Source organism: Alligator mississippiensis, chromosome 1 (assembly GCF_030867095.1).
Source record: "Alligator mississippiensis isolate rAllMis1 chromosome 1, rAllMis1, whole genome shotgun sequence".
Lineage (NCBI taxonomy): Eukaryota > Metazoa > Chordata > Crocodylia > Alligatoridae > Alligator > Alligator mississippiensis.
Genome location: NC_081824.1, coordinates 50510406 through 50527194, shown reverse-complemented (window position 1 = coordinate 50527194; position 16789 = coordinate 50510406). Strand labels below are relative to the sequence as shown.

Genomic DNA, 16789 nt, shown 5'->3' with positions numbered 1-16789 from the left:
TCAAGACAGAATCCAAGGTTGAGGAAGTAGAAGGATTGTGGGTTAGGCTACATGGGGGGCAAGGAGAAAGGGATTTGGTGGTAGGGGTCTGCTACAGACCCCCACACCAAGGGGAAGAAATAGATGCGGGGCTCCTGAGGCAACTCTCGGAGACCATAAAAACTAAAGAGGCGGTAGTCATGGGGGACCTAAACTACCCGGACATCTGCTGGGAGACGCAGACAGCAAGGTCCCATCGCTCACGCAGGTTTCTAACTTGTGTACAGGACCTCCACCTGACACAGGAGGTGCATGGTCCCACTAGGGGGAATGCCATACTGGATCTGGTATTGGCAACAGGGGATGACATGATAGGGGACCTCCAGATAGGTAGCCATTTGGGAGACAGTGATCACCTAATAATAGAATTCAACATAAGACGTCGAGTGGGTAAGGTAACTAGTAGGGTGAAAGTGCTAGACTTTAGGAAAGCTGATCTCAATGCACTCAGGCGATTAGTCAAGGACGCACTGCAGAGTAGGAGTTTTGAAGGGATGGGAGCCCAAGAAGGGTGGCTGTGCCTTATGGAAACGATCCTTCAGGCACAAAGCAAGACGATCCCCGAGTGAGGCAAAAAAGGGAAAGGGGCCAGGAGGCTTCCATGGCTGACCAGAGAAATCCAGGGCAGCCTAAGGGCCAAAAGGGGAGCACATAAAAAGTGGAAACAGGGTGAGATCACTAAAGATGAATATACCTCCTCTGCTCGTGCTTGTAGGGAGGCAGTTAGGCGGGCCAAAGCTACCATGGAGCTGAGGATGGCAACCCAAGTAAAAGACAACAAGAAATTGTTTTTTAGATATATTGGGAGTAAAAGGAAAGCCCAGGGAGGAATAGGACCCCTGCTAAATGGGCAGAAACAATTGGTGACAGATAGGGGGGACAAGGCTGAACTCCTCAACGAGTTCTTTGCCTCAGTGTTCCTAAGTGAGGGGCACGACAAGTCTCTCACTGGGGTTGTAGAGAGGCAGCAGCAAGGCGCCAGACTTCCATACGTAGATCCTGAGGTGGTGCAGAGTCACTTGGAAGAACTGGATGCCTTTAAGTCGGCAGGCCCGGATGAGCTCCATCCGAGGGTGCTGAAGGCACTGGCCGACGTCATTGCAGAGCCACTGGCGGGAATATTCGAACGCTCGTGGCGCACGGGCCAAGTCCCGGAGGACTGGAAAAGGGCTAACGTGGTCCCCATTTTCAAAAAGGGGAGGAAGGAGGACCCGGGCAACTATAGGCCAGTCAGTCTCACCTCCATCCTTGGTAAAGTCTTTGAAAAAATTATCAAGGCTCACATTTGTTAGAGCCCGGCAGGGCAAATTATGCTGAGGGGAAACCAGCACGGGTTTGCGGCGGGCAGATCGTGCCTGACCAATCTAGTCTCTTTCTATGACCAGGTTATGAAACGCCTGGACACAGGAGGAGGGGTGGATGTCGTATACTTAAACTTCAGGAAGGCCTTCGATACGGTATCCCACCCCATACTGGTGAACAAGTTAAGAGGCTGTGACGTGGATGACTACACAGTCCGGTGGGTGGCGAATTGGCTAGAGGGTCGCACCCAAAGAGTCGTGGTGGATGGGTCGGTCTCGACCTGGAAGGGTGTGGGCAGTGGGGTCCCGCAGGGCTCGGTCCTTTGACCGATACTCTTTAATGTCTTCGTCAGTGACTTGGACGAGGGACTGAAATGTACTCTGTCCAAGTTTGCAGATGACACAAAGCTATGGGGAGAAGTGGACACGCCGGAGGGCAGGGAACAGCTGCAGGCAGACCTGGATAGGTTGGACAAGTGGGCAGAAAACAACAGGATGCAGTTCAACAAGGAGAAATGCAAAGTGCTGCACCTAGGGAGGAAAAATGTCCAGCACACCTACAGCCTAGGGAATGACCTGCTGGGTGGCACAGAGGTGGAAAGGGATCTTGGAGTCCTAGTGGGCTCCAAGTGCCTTTAAGTTCATCACGGGGGCACAGAAGGGAATTGGTGAGTATTTATTCACCAAAGCGCCCCCGGGGGTTACAAGAAGCAATGGCCACAAGCTAGCAGAGAGCAGATTGAGATTGGACATTAGGAAGAACTTCTTCACAGTTCGAGTGTCCATGGTCTGGAACGGGCTCCCAAGGGAGGTGGTGCTCTCCCCTACCCTGGGGGTCTTCAAGAGGAGGTTAGATAGGCATCTAGCTGGGGTCATCTAGACCCAGCACTCTTTCCTGTTTATGCAGGGGGTCGGACTCGATGATCTATTGAGGTCCCTTCCGACCCTAACATCTATGAATCTATGAAAGTAAGAAAAACCATACAAAAGCCCAACCAGCCAAACAAGCAAGCAAAACAACCCCAACCAAACAAAACAAAAAACAAAAACATAAGATAAAGCATTAAGAGTTTAGGGAAGCTTCATTCTTTTTCCTCTGTGCTTTTAATTGTACACATGAGTTGACAGGAACAGCAAGGCTATATCCTATAAGTACAGCCTCACATGACATATAGAATCTATGGCTTTAAAGATCTTTTTGTTTGCTTATGTTGTCAACTGAGACTATTTAAGAAAACTACATCTAAGGTAATGTCATCTCCAGTGATCAATATTTAAAATTTTCTGAACAATTTTCTTTATGTTTTGAATTATAGTTTGATATACAGAAGCTAAGAATCTATTGTGACCCAGAACAAAATAATCGAGAAACTGCTTGTGAAATCCCAGGATTTGTGAGTATAATGGATAAGCTTTCAAAGATCGTTTGACTTTTTTTTCTAAATGATTAATAGAGTTATCTTAATTATGGCCTTTTGAAAGAAACATTTCTTCATTTATACCACTATTGTAAGAAACTTGCCTCTGGACTTGGAGGAACATCTGCTAGAATATTCATATAGGTGTTGCATTTTTAAAACAGTATTGCTTACTGTAAGATGCAAATATCAAGTAATTGCAAAGAGATCTGAGTCTTGTGTGACAAGTGCTTTGAGATGTACATTGCCTTAAGTTCTTCCTGTCATATGAGCTATACATTTTAAGTGCACAGTATTTTTTACTATTGCATGCATCGGTAACTCCCTTTGTCAAATCCATTATCTGTCTAACAGAACTGTATTTTTAGTCTTCTCATTTAGAATTTCCCATAAGTAATGCCACTTGAGGAGGGGATTGACTCCATTAAGTCCAGGCTTTCATACAATCCGTTCTGAGCAAAACACAATTGAAATCCATGCCATATTATAATCAGGATTAATACAGGGCAGGGAGCAATGGAGTTCCTGCAGACCTCTCTTTGCTCAGTTGCTTAAGGCATATCATCATCCTGTTTGAGTGAGCTAGGGAGGTCACTAGCCTCATGTTGGAAACATGCCAGAGCTACTTGCTACTGGTCCGTGTGGACTATGGGTAAATACAGGCATTACATTTTCATCACCCGAACCTAGCTTAGGGTGATCTAAATGACTGTGTGTGCAATCATTCATAGGGTTTTGGTTAAAATGGTACACCTGATATAAAGTTAGTTCTCATCTAATGAGAACTGTAGATCAGCATGGGTTAATTTGATCTAAACTGGGTTAACCCAGCCCAACAAATATCTTCAAGTGTCCTCAGTACAGCCCTGAAGATGGGAAAGCCCAGCTGCTCCAGAGCCCTGAAACTGTGCTGTTTTAACACCTCCTGACCCTGACTGGGCTATTTTTACCTCATCCCAAGATCCTGTAGTTATTTTTTGGTGCAGACATAGGATGTGTTCGTCATCTCCCCAATAGCAGCTCCATGCCATTCTTTAGCATTTAATCTGGTCTGACAGTGTAGATAGGCCCTTAAAATTCATTATAAATTGAAATGTTGGTTGTTTATGTATGTAAGTCTAAAAACCTAGGCCACATCCGGATGTGCAGGGGTGTGCACTTGCAGCAGTAAAAATAGTAGTGGCACAAATATGTGCTGCTAATTTTTGCAAGTTTATGCTCCTGCATGTATGTTTTGGTGAGGGACAGATTGTCCCGCTTCAGGCAAACTGCCCTTGCCTGGCTCTTCCTGGCTCCTGGTGTGCTGGAGGAGCTGGGGTACAACTGCAGGAGTGTCTCACTGAAGGATAGAGCCTCTGTGTCTTCTGTTGCATGCTTCTGTCACACATGCCACCCTGCTTTCTTTTGGATTTCCTGGTAGCAAATGTTGGCTCCATGCTGCACATTTGCAGCATTGGGCACATTTTAATGTCCCCTGCATGTGGTTTGTGACACCACAAAGAGGTTTGCGGCACCACAAACTGCATATTCCTGCATATTTGGATGCATCCATAGGGGCTATGTTGTCTAAAGCACTCAGAACCCATGGTTAGGGCCAGATTTGCAAAACAGTTCAGCTCCTATTTTTGAAAATCAGGTAAGGGCTTGATTTACAGAAGTCCTCACTACCAAGAAGCTCCTGGTATGACATACGTGGACAGATTTTCAAATTAACTAAACACCCAAATGCCGAGTTTTCTTTTTCAAAATATGACAGCTAATTTGGTGCCCAAACTGATCTGAATTAGAGTTAAGGAGCTGCCCTTGTCTGTATTTTAAAAACTATATTTTCCATGTTTTGGTGCTGAAGAGAATACTGAGGAAAATGTGATGCTGTAGCCAGTTTGGAACAAACTAGAAAGGTGCAGATTTTCAGTATCCAGATATTAGATTTTTTTGTTTCCTCCTTTGTAACCCCACAACTGATTCAGTTAAGGTCAGTTTTCAATAGCATGCACATTGGAGGCAGAAGGACTTAATTTATCAATAGATACCAAATAAGTGGTTGGGTATGGACCTGTTTTGAAAATGTTTAGCCATATGCATCATAATGGGAGCTGCTGGGTTTTGAATGCTTTTGTAAATGTTGGCACTGAGGTTTACAACATGTTTAAATTTAGATGAAATCATTGAAGGAGTATTTAATATTAACAGCTCATTAATGGGATATAGAAAATAAACAAATGAAAACTATCACATTTACGTTATCAGTAGTTTGGCAAGAATGCAGAGGAAAATACTGTTTTTTGCCAGTCAGTTTCGCATGCTTTTGGCATAAATTAACTTTAGACTTCACCTGTGAAACTTCAGCCCTGAAACCTTGTTGAAAACAAAAATATTGGGTCACATCTGAAGGTACAATTAAAGGTTAAAGGGTAGATGGATTTTGACCATATTCCCTTGGTTTCTAATTGTGTCGGAATTCATAAATTGAGCCAGGTTGCTCAGTACTTGCATGGGAAATCTGTTGTAAGCAATGCTGATTAATGATGTTGGTTATTCACTAAGTGAGGTTACACCATAATTCTCAGCTAAAATAGCTCAGGACACATCATTCTCTAATATTGCAAGTCCTGGAGATTTCTTTTAACTCATGCAAGCCTTAAAATTATGGATGGGCCCTATGCAGTCAGATGGGAATGAATGAGAAAACAAACTCCCTTGCAGGTGTAGAGGATTTACGCAGACTTCGAGTCCTGTAGGATCTGTGATGCCACACAATGATACATTGTGGGGATATCTTTATTGAATGAGGAAAAATCAAGGTAGTTTATTTTATTGACACCTTAAGTCCTTGAAGAACATCCTACATGAACTGTGCATTGACTGTATAAAACTGAGTTGGTTACCTCATTTTTAATTTTAACTTTGTAGTTTGCTTTAAAATTCCCACTGATCATTGTTTGAAAAGTTCCCAGAGGTACATTGATTCATGTGCTTTAGTAGTAGCTTCACATACATTGAATGATATGGGAAATCTTGCGTTAAGGCATCTATTAGCTACAGGCCAGAATTTATGAAGTATTTTTAGCACTTGTTAGAAAAATGTAGATTTTTTTTTGCTTCTCACATATTCCTATACTCTTATACTGTGTTTCTTTTATTTCAGAATGGAGAGGTAGGCTTGATCACAAACCACTCAAATTGAATTTAAGGTAGTATTTATCTTTTTGTAAACTCTATTATTCTACCGTTTGGGAATATGCAGCTTATTCTGAGAAATGGAAAAAGGTTTGAAAAACGTAAAAGCATTATAATTTGATTAATCAGAACTGTATTATTAGTGAACAAAACTGTCAGTGCTGGGTGTGTAAAAGGAAGCATCTTCTCCTAAACTCTCATTTAGGTATTAGGAAAAGTGACCTTATTTTGGCAGGGGTAGGAAAGAATAGCTGCCAGTAACTCCAGTTCAGCTACAGATTATCACTATTTTTGAGGCAAATAAAACATATTTCAGTTATGGAATCCATCAATATTACTCTAAGAATTCTTTTTTGAAATCCTCTTTTTAAAGCCAGTATTATTCCAGATCAAGGTGTAGAAGTTCAGTACTAAAATATAAATATGAAGTGTCAAATTAAATACAAAATCTACTAGTTTATATCTGAGAATCTAAATTTTCAGGTTTTTTTAATAACTTTGACATCTGCTGTGTGGAAGATCATTCATTCATTTATCATAAGGGATAATACGCCTGGTTTTTATCCAAGTTAACCCAGTTTTATACTGGTGTAACTAAGTTTACTTTGTATACTTCTGACATTTACCAGTGTAAATTTGGGGAAACCGAGGCCCAACATTTTTAAGTAAAGTATATTTTATAAGTTATTTTAGATCCTTCACTGAAGCAAGCAATCGCACAGATTACTTGTTTTATAGTAACTACAAATGAATCACAAATGCTAGCTAGTGTGATGTATTTAATGGATGTTTTGGATGTTAATTTAAATTATTTTAAAGATGACTATTAGATTAGTCATACATTTTGTGAGGATTTAGTCATAAGTCTTGTCTAGAGATGGAAAAGGGGAAATCTTATTATAGATGCCTGGAGCAAAGCCATCACAACTTAAAACGTAAACTTGACTAATCTGATCAGATAATTGGAGTTTCAAGTGCTTTGAGATATCATAAGTGAAAGCCACAGTGATAACAGGTAAATTCTTTGTTGTTATTTTACATAGCCAGGTCTGGATGAATGCTGCAAAAATATTCGCAAAAGTTCATTTCCAGTCTCTAAGGCAAAAGGTGAATTTAATATTTGTGTGTTTATATTGATGATTGATTTTATTTCTGGTAGTGCAAGAATGGCCCTAGTGATGTGGGTTCCACTCCAGCTCCATGTGTATGTCCTCCAGGAAAACAGGGGCCTCCTGGTGCCAAAGTAAGTAAACATCTTTTTTTTGGTCTTTTATTTTGCCTTTTCATGTTGCATGGTTACTATGTGAAGGTGCCAATCACACTGGGCTCAGTTCTGCTCTCACTGGAGCTAGTGGGAGCGGATAAGCAGATAAGGCAGTCAGGCTATGACAGGTTACCAGCAGCTGGTAAAATAACTTTCTGATACTGTATTTACCTGACTCCAAGCTTATTTCAAATTAAAGTCGATCCCCCCTCCCCCATTAGATTCTATACATTTGACTCTGTAAATTTGTTATAACTTTCCATGTATAAAATCTAATATTTGGAGGGTTTTCCTAAACTTGACTCTCTCCACCCCCGCCCCCTTATACAGGGGAGCAGGTGGCATGGGCAAGTGGCAGGGGGGGCAAGTGGCCTGACCGTCACACCTTGCCAACTGTCTCCCTATTGCCTGCACCCCCAGCATCTGCCTCCATCGTTTGTGATGCCTGTGCCCCCTGCTGCCTGCACCCCCGGTGCCTGTCCCCCCTCCCGTTGCTTACTGTCATTCATGGTTCTGGCCTCATTCCATATTGGGGCAGAGAGAACATGGTATCTCTGGCCACAGCCTCACCACCCAGCAGTGGTTGCAGCAGCAGCTGCAGCAATTCTGGAACACTAGAACTACTGCCACTGCTGCTGTGTGGCTGGGTGGAAGAAAGGCCCAGAGCCAGTGAGGACCTAGTCACGGAACTTCTCGTGGGACTAGACGTGTTTAAATCAGCAAGTCCTGACGATCTCCACCCCAGAGTGCTGAGGGAATTAGCAGAGGTCATTGCGGAACCCCTGGCGCAGCTTTACGAGCACTTGTGCTCTGACGAGGTGCTGGAGGACTGGAAAAGGGCCAATGTGGTCCCCATTTTCCAAAAACGGAGGAAGGAGGACCCAGGAAACTACGGGCCCATTAGTTTTACCTCAGTCCTGGGGAAGCTCCTTTGAGAAAATTATCCAGGAGCACATCTGCGAGGGACCAGCAGGGGAGATTATGCTTAGGGGCAACCAACATGGGTTTATTTGAGGCAGGTCCTGTCAGACCAACCTGGTGACCTTCTACGACCAGGTCACACAATCCTTGGACACAGGTGTCACAGTGGACATAGTCTTTCTGGACTTTAAGAAGGCCTTTGACACTGTCTCTCACCCCATTCTCATTAAGAAATTAGGTAACTGCGGCACTGATGCCTACACAGTCAGATGGGTTGCAAATTGGCTGGAGGGCTGCACCCACAGAGTGGTGGTGGATGGGTCTTATTCGACCTGGAGGGATGTGGGCAGTGGGGACCCCCAGGACTCGGTCCTTGGGCCTGTACTGTTCAAACATCTTCATCAGCGACTTGGGCGAGGGGGGTGAAAAGTACCTTGTTCAAATTTGCAGATGACACTAAGATGTGGGGAGAAGTGGGCACGCTGGAGGAGAGGGACAGGCTGCAACTAGATCTGGACAGGTTACAGGGGTGGGTGGATGAGAACAGGATGGGCTTCAATACTGGCAAGTGCAAAGTACTGCACCTGGGGAGGAAGAACGAGGAGCATACCTACAGGCTGGGGAACTCCCTTCTTGTCAGTGCAGAGGCAGAAAAGGATCTTGGTGTCATTATTGATTCCAAAATGAACATGGGCCGCCAATGTAGGGACGCGGTCAGGAAGGCTACCCACACCTTGTTATGCATCCACAGATGCATGACAAGCAGGTGCAAGGAGGTGATCCTCTCCCTCTATGCGACACTGGTCAGGCCGCAGTTGGAGCACTGCATCCAGTTCTGGGCGCTGTACTTCAGGAGAGATGTGGCCAGCATCAAAAGGGTCTAGAGGAGGGCCACTCGTTTGATCAGGGCGCAGCAAGGCAGTCCCTTTGAGCAGAGGCTACGGGACCTGAACCTGTTCAGCCTCTACAAGAGAAGGCTGAGAGGAATCTGGTGGCTGTCTGTAAACTGGCCAAGGGGTACCAGCAGGCTGTGGGAGAGTCCCTGTTGCCCTGAGCACTACTGGGAGTAACGAGGAATAATGGCCATAAGCTGACAGAGAGTAGATTCAGGCTAGATATCAGGAGGCACTACTTCACAGTCAGGGCGGCTAAGATATGGAACCAACTTCCAAGATAAGTGGTGCTCACTTCTACCCAGGGGGTCTTCAAAAGGAGGCTAGATAATCACCTAGCTGGGGTCGTTTGACCCCAGCATTCTTACCTGCCCGTGGCAGGGGGTTGGACTTGATGATCTACTTAGGTCCCTTCTGACCCTACCAACTATGAAACTATGAAGAGCTACCATGTGCTCTGTGCCCTGGGTTGGAGTGAGGTCAGAGTTGTGACTGATTGTAAGCAGTGGGGGAGACAAGCATGGAGGCAGAGGCTACAGATGGTAGGTGAGGGGGTGGGCAGAGGCAGCAGCTGTATCTGACTCTGACTCCAACATTGAGCCCCTGCTGTGGCCAAAGCCAGAGCTGCAGCAGCTGTCTGCCACCCCTACCCCCATCTTGAATCTAGGGTAAGATATTGAATGGGAAGAAAAAACTTTGTATTGATTTTGAGTAAATATGATAAATATATATTTTATTTTTTAATAGGCAAATGTTTGTACCTTTGCAGATTTCCTAGTTTGTATCTAACAAATAATCTCACACCCTGAAGTTCATTGTTTATCAAGGGAATACTTAAGATTAAAAAAAAATCTGCTCATAATGATTTCTCAATGTTTTCCTTAATTTTATTTTAATTAAAAAATAGTTACTTGGGGGAGTTCATTTTGAGCCCTTGTAACTTCTGTGTTCCCTGTCAAGTCCTGGAGATATAGTGAGGACTGGAATCTGCTCCAGTGTCACTAATAGGATAGGCTCAAATTTTGGCTGCTTAGCCATGCTGCCTTTCAGCATGAACATACTGCAAATGCTAGCCTACCTCTTCCAAACCAATAAGAAAATCTGAATTGCTAGTGACTCTGTACAAAATGATATAATGGTATTCTGTTAATCACTGAGTTTGTTATTGCATTTTCTCGCTCTGTGTCAAAAGATGACTTTCACAGTCAAACTAAGTTTTAGATCACCATTTGTGATATAATCTCAATCTTCATCAGCTGTACTGATTCTTTAATTGGAACAGAATTTATAATATGTGAAGCTGAACAAAATCCAGTTTACTGTTGATCCAAAGTTCCTGAAAAAGTAAATGTGTTAGGGCCATTCATAATTCTTTTAAGGTCAATGGAATTTCTGCAGGGACTAGGATGTTTTTTTTCTCTCTTACTTTACAAAAACAAACAAAAAACCCCCACAGAAGATGAAAATACAGTGAATAAGAAGGTGTTTTTTGCTTTCTCATCGTAAACATGACCTTTGAGGAACGGTAACTTTGTTTTCCTTTATGAGCATGATTCAAAAACTCCCCCAGTGGAATCACTGGGAAAAAAAACCTTGGCCCTGTGTAAGCATTGGACCAAGCCCTTAAGAGGAGGTATAAAGGAGAATCTCCTTTGATTAAAAGGCTTTAAATATGTCCATAGTGCTTCTTACTTTTATTGAGTTTTGGCTTTTAAAAGCAAGCATCTGTCAAATCCTGGCTCAGGGTGGTATTGCTACATTAGTACCTTTTAATGGAAGTTTTGTCATATGTTTTGTTTTCATGCTTTATAAATTAAATATAGGATACAATATGTGGGACCAGTCTTCCGAGCCCTACATATAAGTCAATGGCAGTTTCCCCATGGAGAGATTATTGGACCAGGCACTTTGCCTCATAGGAACTTCCATAAAATTTGTCTGGGCTTGCAGCCAGTGGTTTATGGAACATTGTCCCTTGAAGGCCTAGTTTCCCAAGTAGAAATGTGCTAGGGTAAAGGTTCCTTTATGCTAATTATAAACTTCTGTTTCTTATATCTTTGTGCACTGATGCATAACTATTCTGCTACAGGGGGATCCTGGACAACCTGGGAACCATGGTTATCCTGGACAACCTGGTCCAGATGGTAAGCCTGTGAGTACTAAAAACTTAGTCATATACTGTTTGCATACTGTAAATGCAAAACTAACATGAAAGGGGGAAAACGGTACCAAAATCTTAAGTTAAAATAATGGGTTTTGATGCTAGGCCGATCAATTGTAGGCCAAGTTGCATCAGAACTTAGTGAAAATATTTTGATTGTGGTAGTCTAAATGTCATAGAAATTATACCATGAAACACTGCTCTGAACTGAAACTCGATATATATAAGCACAATTGCCTTTGGGAGAAGGTTGAATCTAGAACTCAGATTTTGAAGTGATCTCTCTGTATTTAATTTGAGAAAATCTGTTCCTCTTTCTTGTTCATTGTGATAATAATATGGCTTTTTGTTCTTCTGCAGAAAAGTTTGAGATTTCTTGTATAAGTATCTGAGATTTAAGAAAAACGGTATTGCTCTGTGTCATTTTTCATATGTAGGCTTGTCACAAGTCCTCCTTTCAAGTGACTGGTTTATGTCTCTACCTCTTTTAAAGGTGGGAACCTGTGATCCAGTCACTCTGGGCTGCAGACAAGTTGCCAGCTATTGAACCAATCATCACTGGCATTTGTTGAAAGATGTTGGTGCCATGGGCTTAGAGTGAGGACCTCTAGTATTATACAGTGAAACACAAGCAGATTCTTCAGAAGGCAGGGTGGCACTTTAGGAGATTCTAGAATTGACCAGACCATTGATGCCAAATTGATGTTTGTTCATTTTTTTTTCATGTAGGGATTGCCCCTTCCTGCCAGTGTAGAGAGCAGAGGGGCACTGTAAGCAGGTGATAGCTTATATGGTGTTGATGAATAGGGCTTCCTATACTTACAATGCAATCTTAAAATTGCAACCACTCAAATTAGCAGTCTTACTTGGACTTTGCTGCAAGACTAACCGTGACGAGGACAACATAATTCCTCTGGTCATTCCTTAATGCCCCCAGCTTGAACAGATCAGATGGATCATTAATGATCTCCAATTCCTCCTGGAAAATGACAACCATCTCAAGGTAGCCAGGAGAGAAGGGTGGGGGGAGAAGGATGAAAACTAGATCTTCCAGGCGTTCTTTCCAAACTCAAATGACATCTGTCCAGCAAGACTACCTAATTCCATTTCTCATCAAGCCCTCAGACCCAGATACCTTTCTACAGATACAGGTGTCAACTGTACCCGCACATTGGTACAAACCATATCATCACTAAACATACAAATTGTATCATCCAGAGCTCATTTACCTGCTCTACTATCAGTGCCATTATCTGTTTACAGTTCCCCTCTGTTGTCTACACTGGAGAGAAGGGACAATCCCGATATACAAAAATGAATGGATATTGATCTGACATCAGTTCCAGAAACCCACAAAAGCCTGTGACAGAACACTTGAGCCTCCTTGGACATTTCCATCACTGGCCTCAGGGAAGCTGTCTTTAAACAGCAATGCTTTAAAAATTGACTTGAATGTGAAATTGCGAAACAAGAAATCATCCACAGGCTGGATTGTGTTAAGCATGGTCTCAACAATGACTAGGTAATGCTATCTCATTATCTAGTCTAGCTGTTAACTCCAGCTGTTTACCACTAAGTCCTTCTATTGGTTAACTGCCTTGTTTATCCAATATCGATCTATTCGGCCCCCTTTTTTCCTCTCTCAACAGTGCCTCCACCCTCTGTCCCTTTTCTTTGTATTTAAATTCCTTTCTACTAAAAATGCAAGAGGCACTAACTTTTGTGGATGATACCAGCTGCATTGTTAGTACATAGACACTTTTGGGCATCACAGTACCCTTCCTTATTTCTCTTGGCTCTTCACAACAGTATCACTTGATCCCTGCTTTCTACTAAAATACCTTTCTGCATGTATATTCATAGTGTCTGAAGGAGTAGATTTCTGTCACCTACATAATCTCATGCCTTTCTGAACCAGTCACTCTTCAATGTATCGCCGTGCCCTACCTTCTGCCCACCACATCTAACTACCAGTCTTCAGAACAAAGTGATTAACTTTTGCCCAAAGGTAGAAAGTACATAAAGAAATGAGACCTATGCTTATCATACTTTCAAGCTGGTAGGTAGAAGTGGCTTAGTTTTGGTACCCTTGTTCCCTTTTTGCAGCCTGCTTCTTGCAGCCCTGATTCTCAATTAGTGTCTGCATCAGCTTGTTTCCTCTCTTTAGGGAAAGATCATCACCCCACGATAGTGGCTTACCTCTCTAGATTCTTCTAGGCAAGCAGCCTAGTTGTCTTTGGTGCTGAGGAGTCCATTTATTTCATAGCTATAAACCGATATTTTGTGTTTGAGGGATGTTTTACCAAGGCTATAGTTTTACCTTCCTGCTTGCTTTCTTAGTAACCCCTTTTCATCTAACTCTCTGGCAAATGATCAATCAAAAACATGCTCACAGAAGAATGCAAACTGTTAATAGAAAATAATACAGATATTTCCAAGTTTTCCACTCATGCTTTTAAAATACACGTGGTGGAAAAATCCTGTATATCATCCCTCTCTCCTTCCCCAACACGCCAATTTGCTTTCAAGCCTACTGTTAGAAATACAGGGTAAGAATTGGAAGAAAGTGAATGAATAGCAGATGTTCCTAAACTGAAAATGACAAATTTGGCAATGGTCAATTTGGTCTTTAGCTTTAGAATGGTCTTAAAATTATAATAAGAAATTTTTAAAAATCCCAAAAGAAAAGTAGTCTTAAATTACAGATCTCTGAATCTAATTGGAAGCTTCCGAGAGGTTGTCACTCAAGTTCCTGATTTTCATAAGAGCAGGATTTTGACTGTTAATAGATTTAGGTCTTTGGCTATTGCTGAACCATTGATTGTAGTGTGCACCCCAGGTGTATTGAAAGAATGAAGGTCAGAGGCTAAGAGATTTTGACCACCCAAATGCCTGGCACAGGAATACAAAACCTGATGTAGCTTGTTGTAAAAAAATGTGAAAGCCAGTTGGGAACATTAAAATGGTTTAATTTTGAAAAGATAAGTACTTTGCCTGCCATTTTGAACTGAAAAAAATATTAAAGAAAAGGAAGAAATCACTGTGCACACCTATGTGTGCAGGCACATAGGCTAAATTCAATGGTGTTTAAGTCTTTACTCTGTGTGTGTGTGTGTGTGTGTGTGTGTGTGTGTGTGTGTGTTGGGGGGGAGCAGCATATAATATTATATTACATATTATGTATATATTATACATAAAAGACAAACCCACCAAATTATATCTGATAACCTTTTCACTGGGGAGGAGTAATAATGTCAGTTGTGATGGGCTCCTTACAGGAATCAAGAGACCTTAATGCATGCTAATTGCAACTTGTTGATGATAATGATGGTGATATTGTTATTCATGATGATAATAAACAACTTGTATATGCTGCCACTAAAGCAGGAGTTGTCTGAAACAAATCTTTAATTTCTGATGCAAATTGAAATATGTAATTAACAGAAATTGCTGATGTATTGGAAACTAATGAAGACATCACAAATTAAGAATAAGGCTATAATGCAATGAACTGAATAAATGGAAGGTATTTATCAGGACCCTACAAGTCCAGTCTTACCTCAATTCATCAGTGACCATGTGGAACAGGAGACAAACACCATGTTCTTAAAATATGCAGAATGAAAATCTACAAACTTGGTGGCATTTCAAATACTATTGAGGATAAAAATAGAAAGAGAATTGGAAACATGAGTGAAAAGTTGCATAGAGGAAAAAGATTACTTTAGAAAAGACAACACAATTCATGCAGAGGTATTGTCATGGAGTAGGATGATGACTTTTATGGTTCTAGTTATACTTCAAGCAGGAATGTTGTATTAATTCTGGGCCATTTTGCTACCAGAAATGCACAAACTAGAATTAATTCAGAGGAAGTCTTTTAGCTCTGCAGTATGTATGGAGCTGTAATTCTTCTGAGAAGGAACTGAGTCGGACTTGCTATGAATTGTTTCCCAAATTGCAAACAGCTTTGGAGGAAAAATGCAAAAAGACTGCAAAATTCAGTGCATGAGAGACTGCTAATGGAATATTAGTATGGTGGAAGAGGTGGTTCTTCTTATTTTCAAATATTGATAATTTACCAACCTTTAGAAATTGTATCAAACCAAAACTGTTTTTACAACTCAAATTTTATAGAAATTCATGTCTGAATCCAAATCTTGCTTTTTTTCCCCATATGCTGTTGAACTAAAAGATAAGTAATTGTATTATTCAAAAAGCTACTGATTAAGTAAATCTCCTGCAAGTTTACTGTGGCTATAGTAAGTGACTTGGCTTTTATTTTTATTACTTTTAGTATTACCTGAGAATTTTTTTTGTTTTGTTTTGCCTGAAAGGGCAGTCATTTTTATGGATTAATTAAATAACTTAAATTTGTATTTTTGCTAAGAGTTTTTTAACAGTGATGGTAGTAAATTTGATGTCCATGTCAGCTATATATGGAAAGAGTGAAATTTATACTTGTTTGGAACTGCACACTGTGCTGCTTATGACTTTTGCCAATTACATAGAAAAGGCTCCATGCAGCACTTCATAAAATGTCCAAATTTTTTCTTCGGTTTCTTAGTAACATTTTGGCCATAGGGGTAACAGATGGTTGATATAATTATGGTGATTCCTTTTGGATGCAGTGTTACTGTGAAGAAAAAATTATAAAATAAAAGATACTTATTTTCAGGAATTGAAATATAAACTGGTCTAAAATATAACACTTGATATATTAAGTCCCAAAGGAATCTGATAATAGGAATGGCAATCCATTATAACTTCAAGTTTTCAGCATCTCTAAAAGCTGAGATTCTCATGTCTCCTGTGGTCTATAATATGAACCTCCTTGATTTGAAGGAAACTTCAGTTTACATCCTTGTGGGCAGCCCTTTTACCTCAATGCAACCAAATTTCAGTGGTCATTATCTTGAAAAATGGTGGAGCAAGATCTAATTATTATAGTCACTGAAACCCTGGAATCCCAAATTTTAATAGTTATAAAGCATTACTTTAATTCTAGAAGTGCATAAGCATATTGCCTACTGAAACTGGAATCAATGGAAATAGGGTGAAAAAATTCATGGGACATGAGAATTTCAGCCTTTGGAGCTGCTGGAAACCTGAGGTCTCATTGATTTCCTGGGCTCTTATTCCTATTGTAGTACTCCTTCTGGACTTAATTGGAATAATTTATTTTTTAAATCGTAGATATCCCCTATGCATCCCTGTAGTGTTTTTAACATAGCCCTTAGCAAAGGGTGGCATTTCCAGTGCCTCCCACTTTACTCCAAGGGTGATGCAGCTTTTGAATATCCCAAAGTCAACATGGCTTTTGGGAGAAGGGGCTGCAGCATGTGCGATTTTCCAGGGTTAGGTTTAATATAGCTAACTCACATACCAATAGCAGTGAGGCTGTGGCATCTCATGGCATTTATAGACTTGCTCTGGGACTGGGGGAGGGAGGGCACTTTAATTAGATTGGTTCCAAGAGCCCCTCTAAGTAAAGTTCCTGGAGTGTCACATGTATCAGTATCCCTACTCTGAAAAATGGCAGCAAGGTCACTTTAACAAAAGCTCATAGAAAGAACTTCAGTTGAAGTGACCTTGCTGCCACTTTTCAGCAT

At 41.4% G+C, this 16789-nt stretch overlaps 1 protein-coding gene across 1 annotated transcript in view; it reads left to right on the top strand.

The window, feature by feature from the left end:
* Window positions 1-16789, top strand: part of COL21A1 (collagen type XXI alpha 1 chain) — a 236612-nt gene that overhangs the window by 86041 nt on the left and 133782 nt on the right. Inside the window, exons 7-10 of the mRNA XM_019496944.2 lie at window positions 2657-2734; window positions 5907-5915; window positions 7098-7181; window positions 11106-11168. Coding sequence (XP_019352489.1) covers window positions 2657-2734; window positions 5907-5915; window positions 7098-7181; window positions 11106-11168 — 234 coding nt within the window. The remainder of the gene's footprint in view (window positions 1-2656; window positions 2735-5906; window positions 5916-7097; window positions 7182-11105; window positions 11169-16789) is intronic.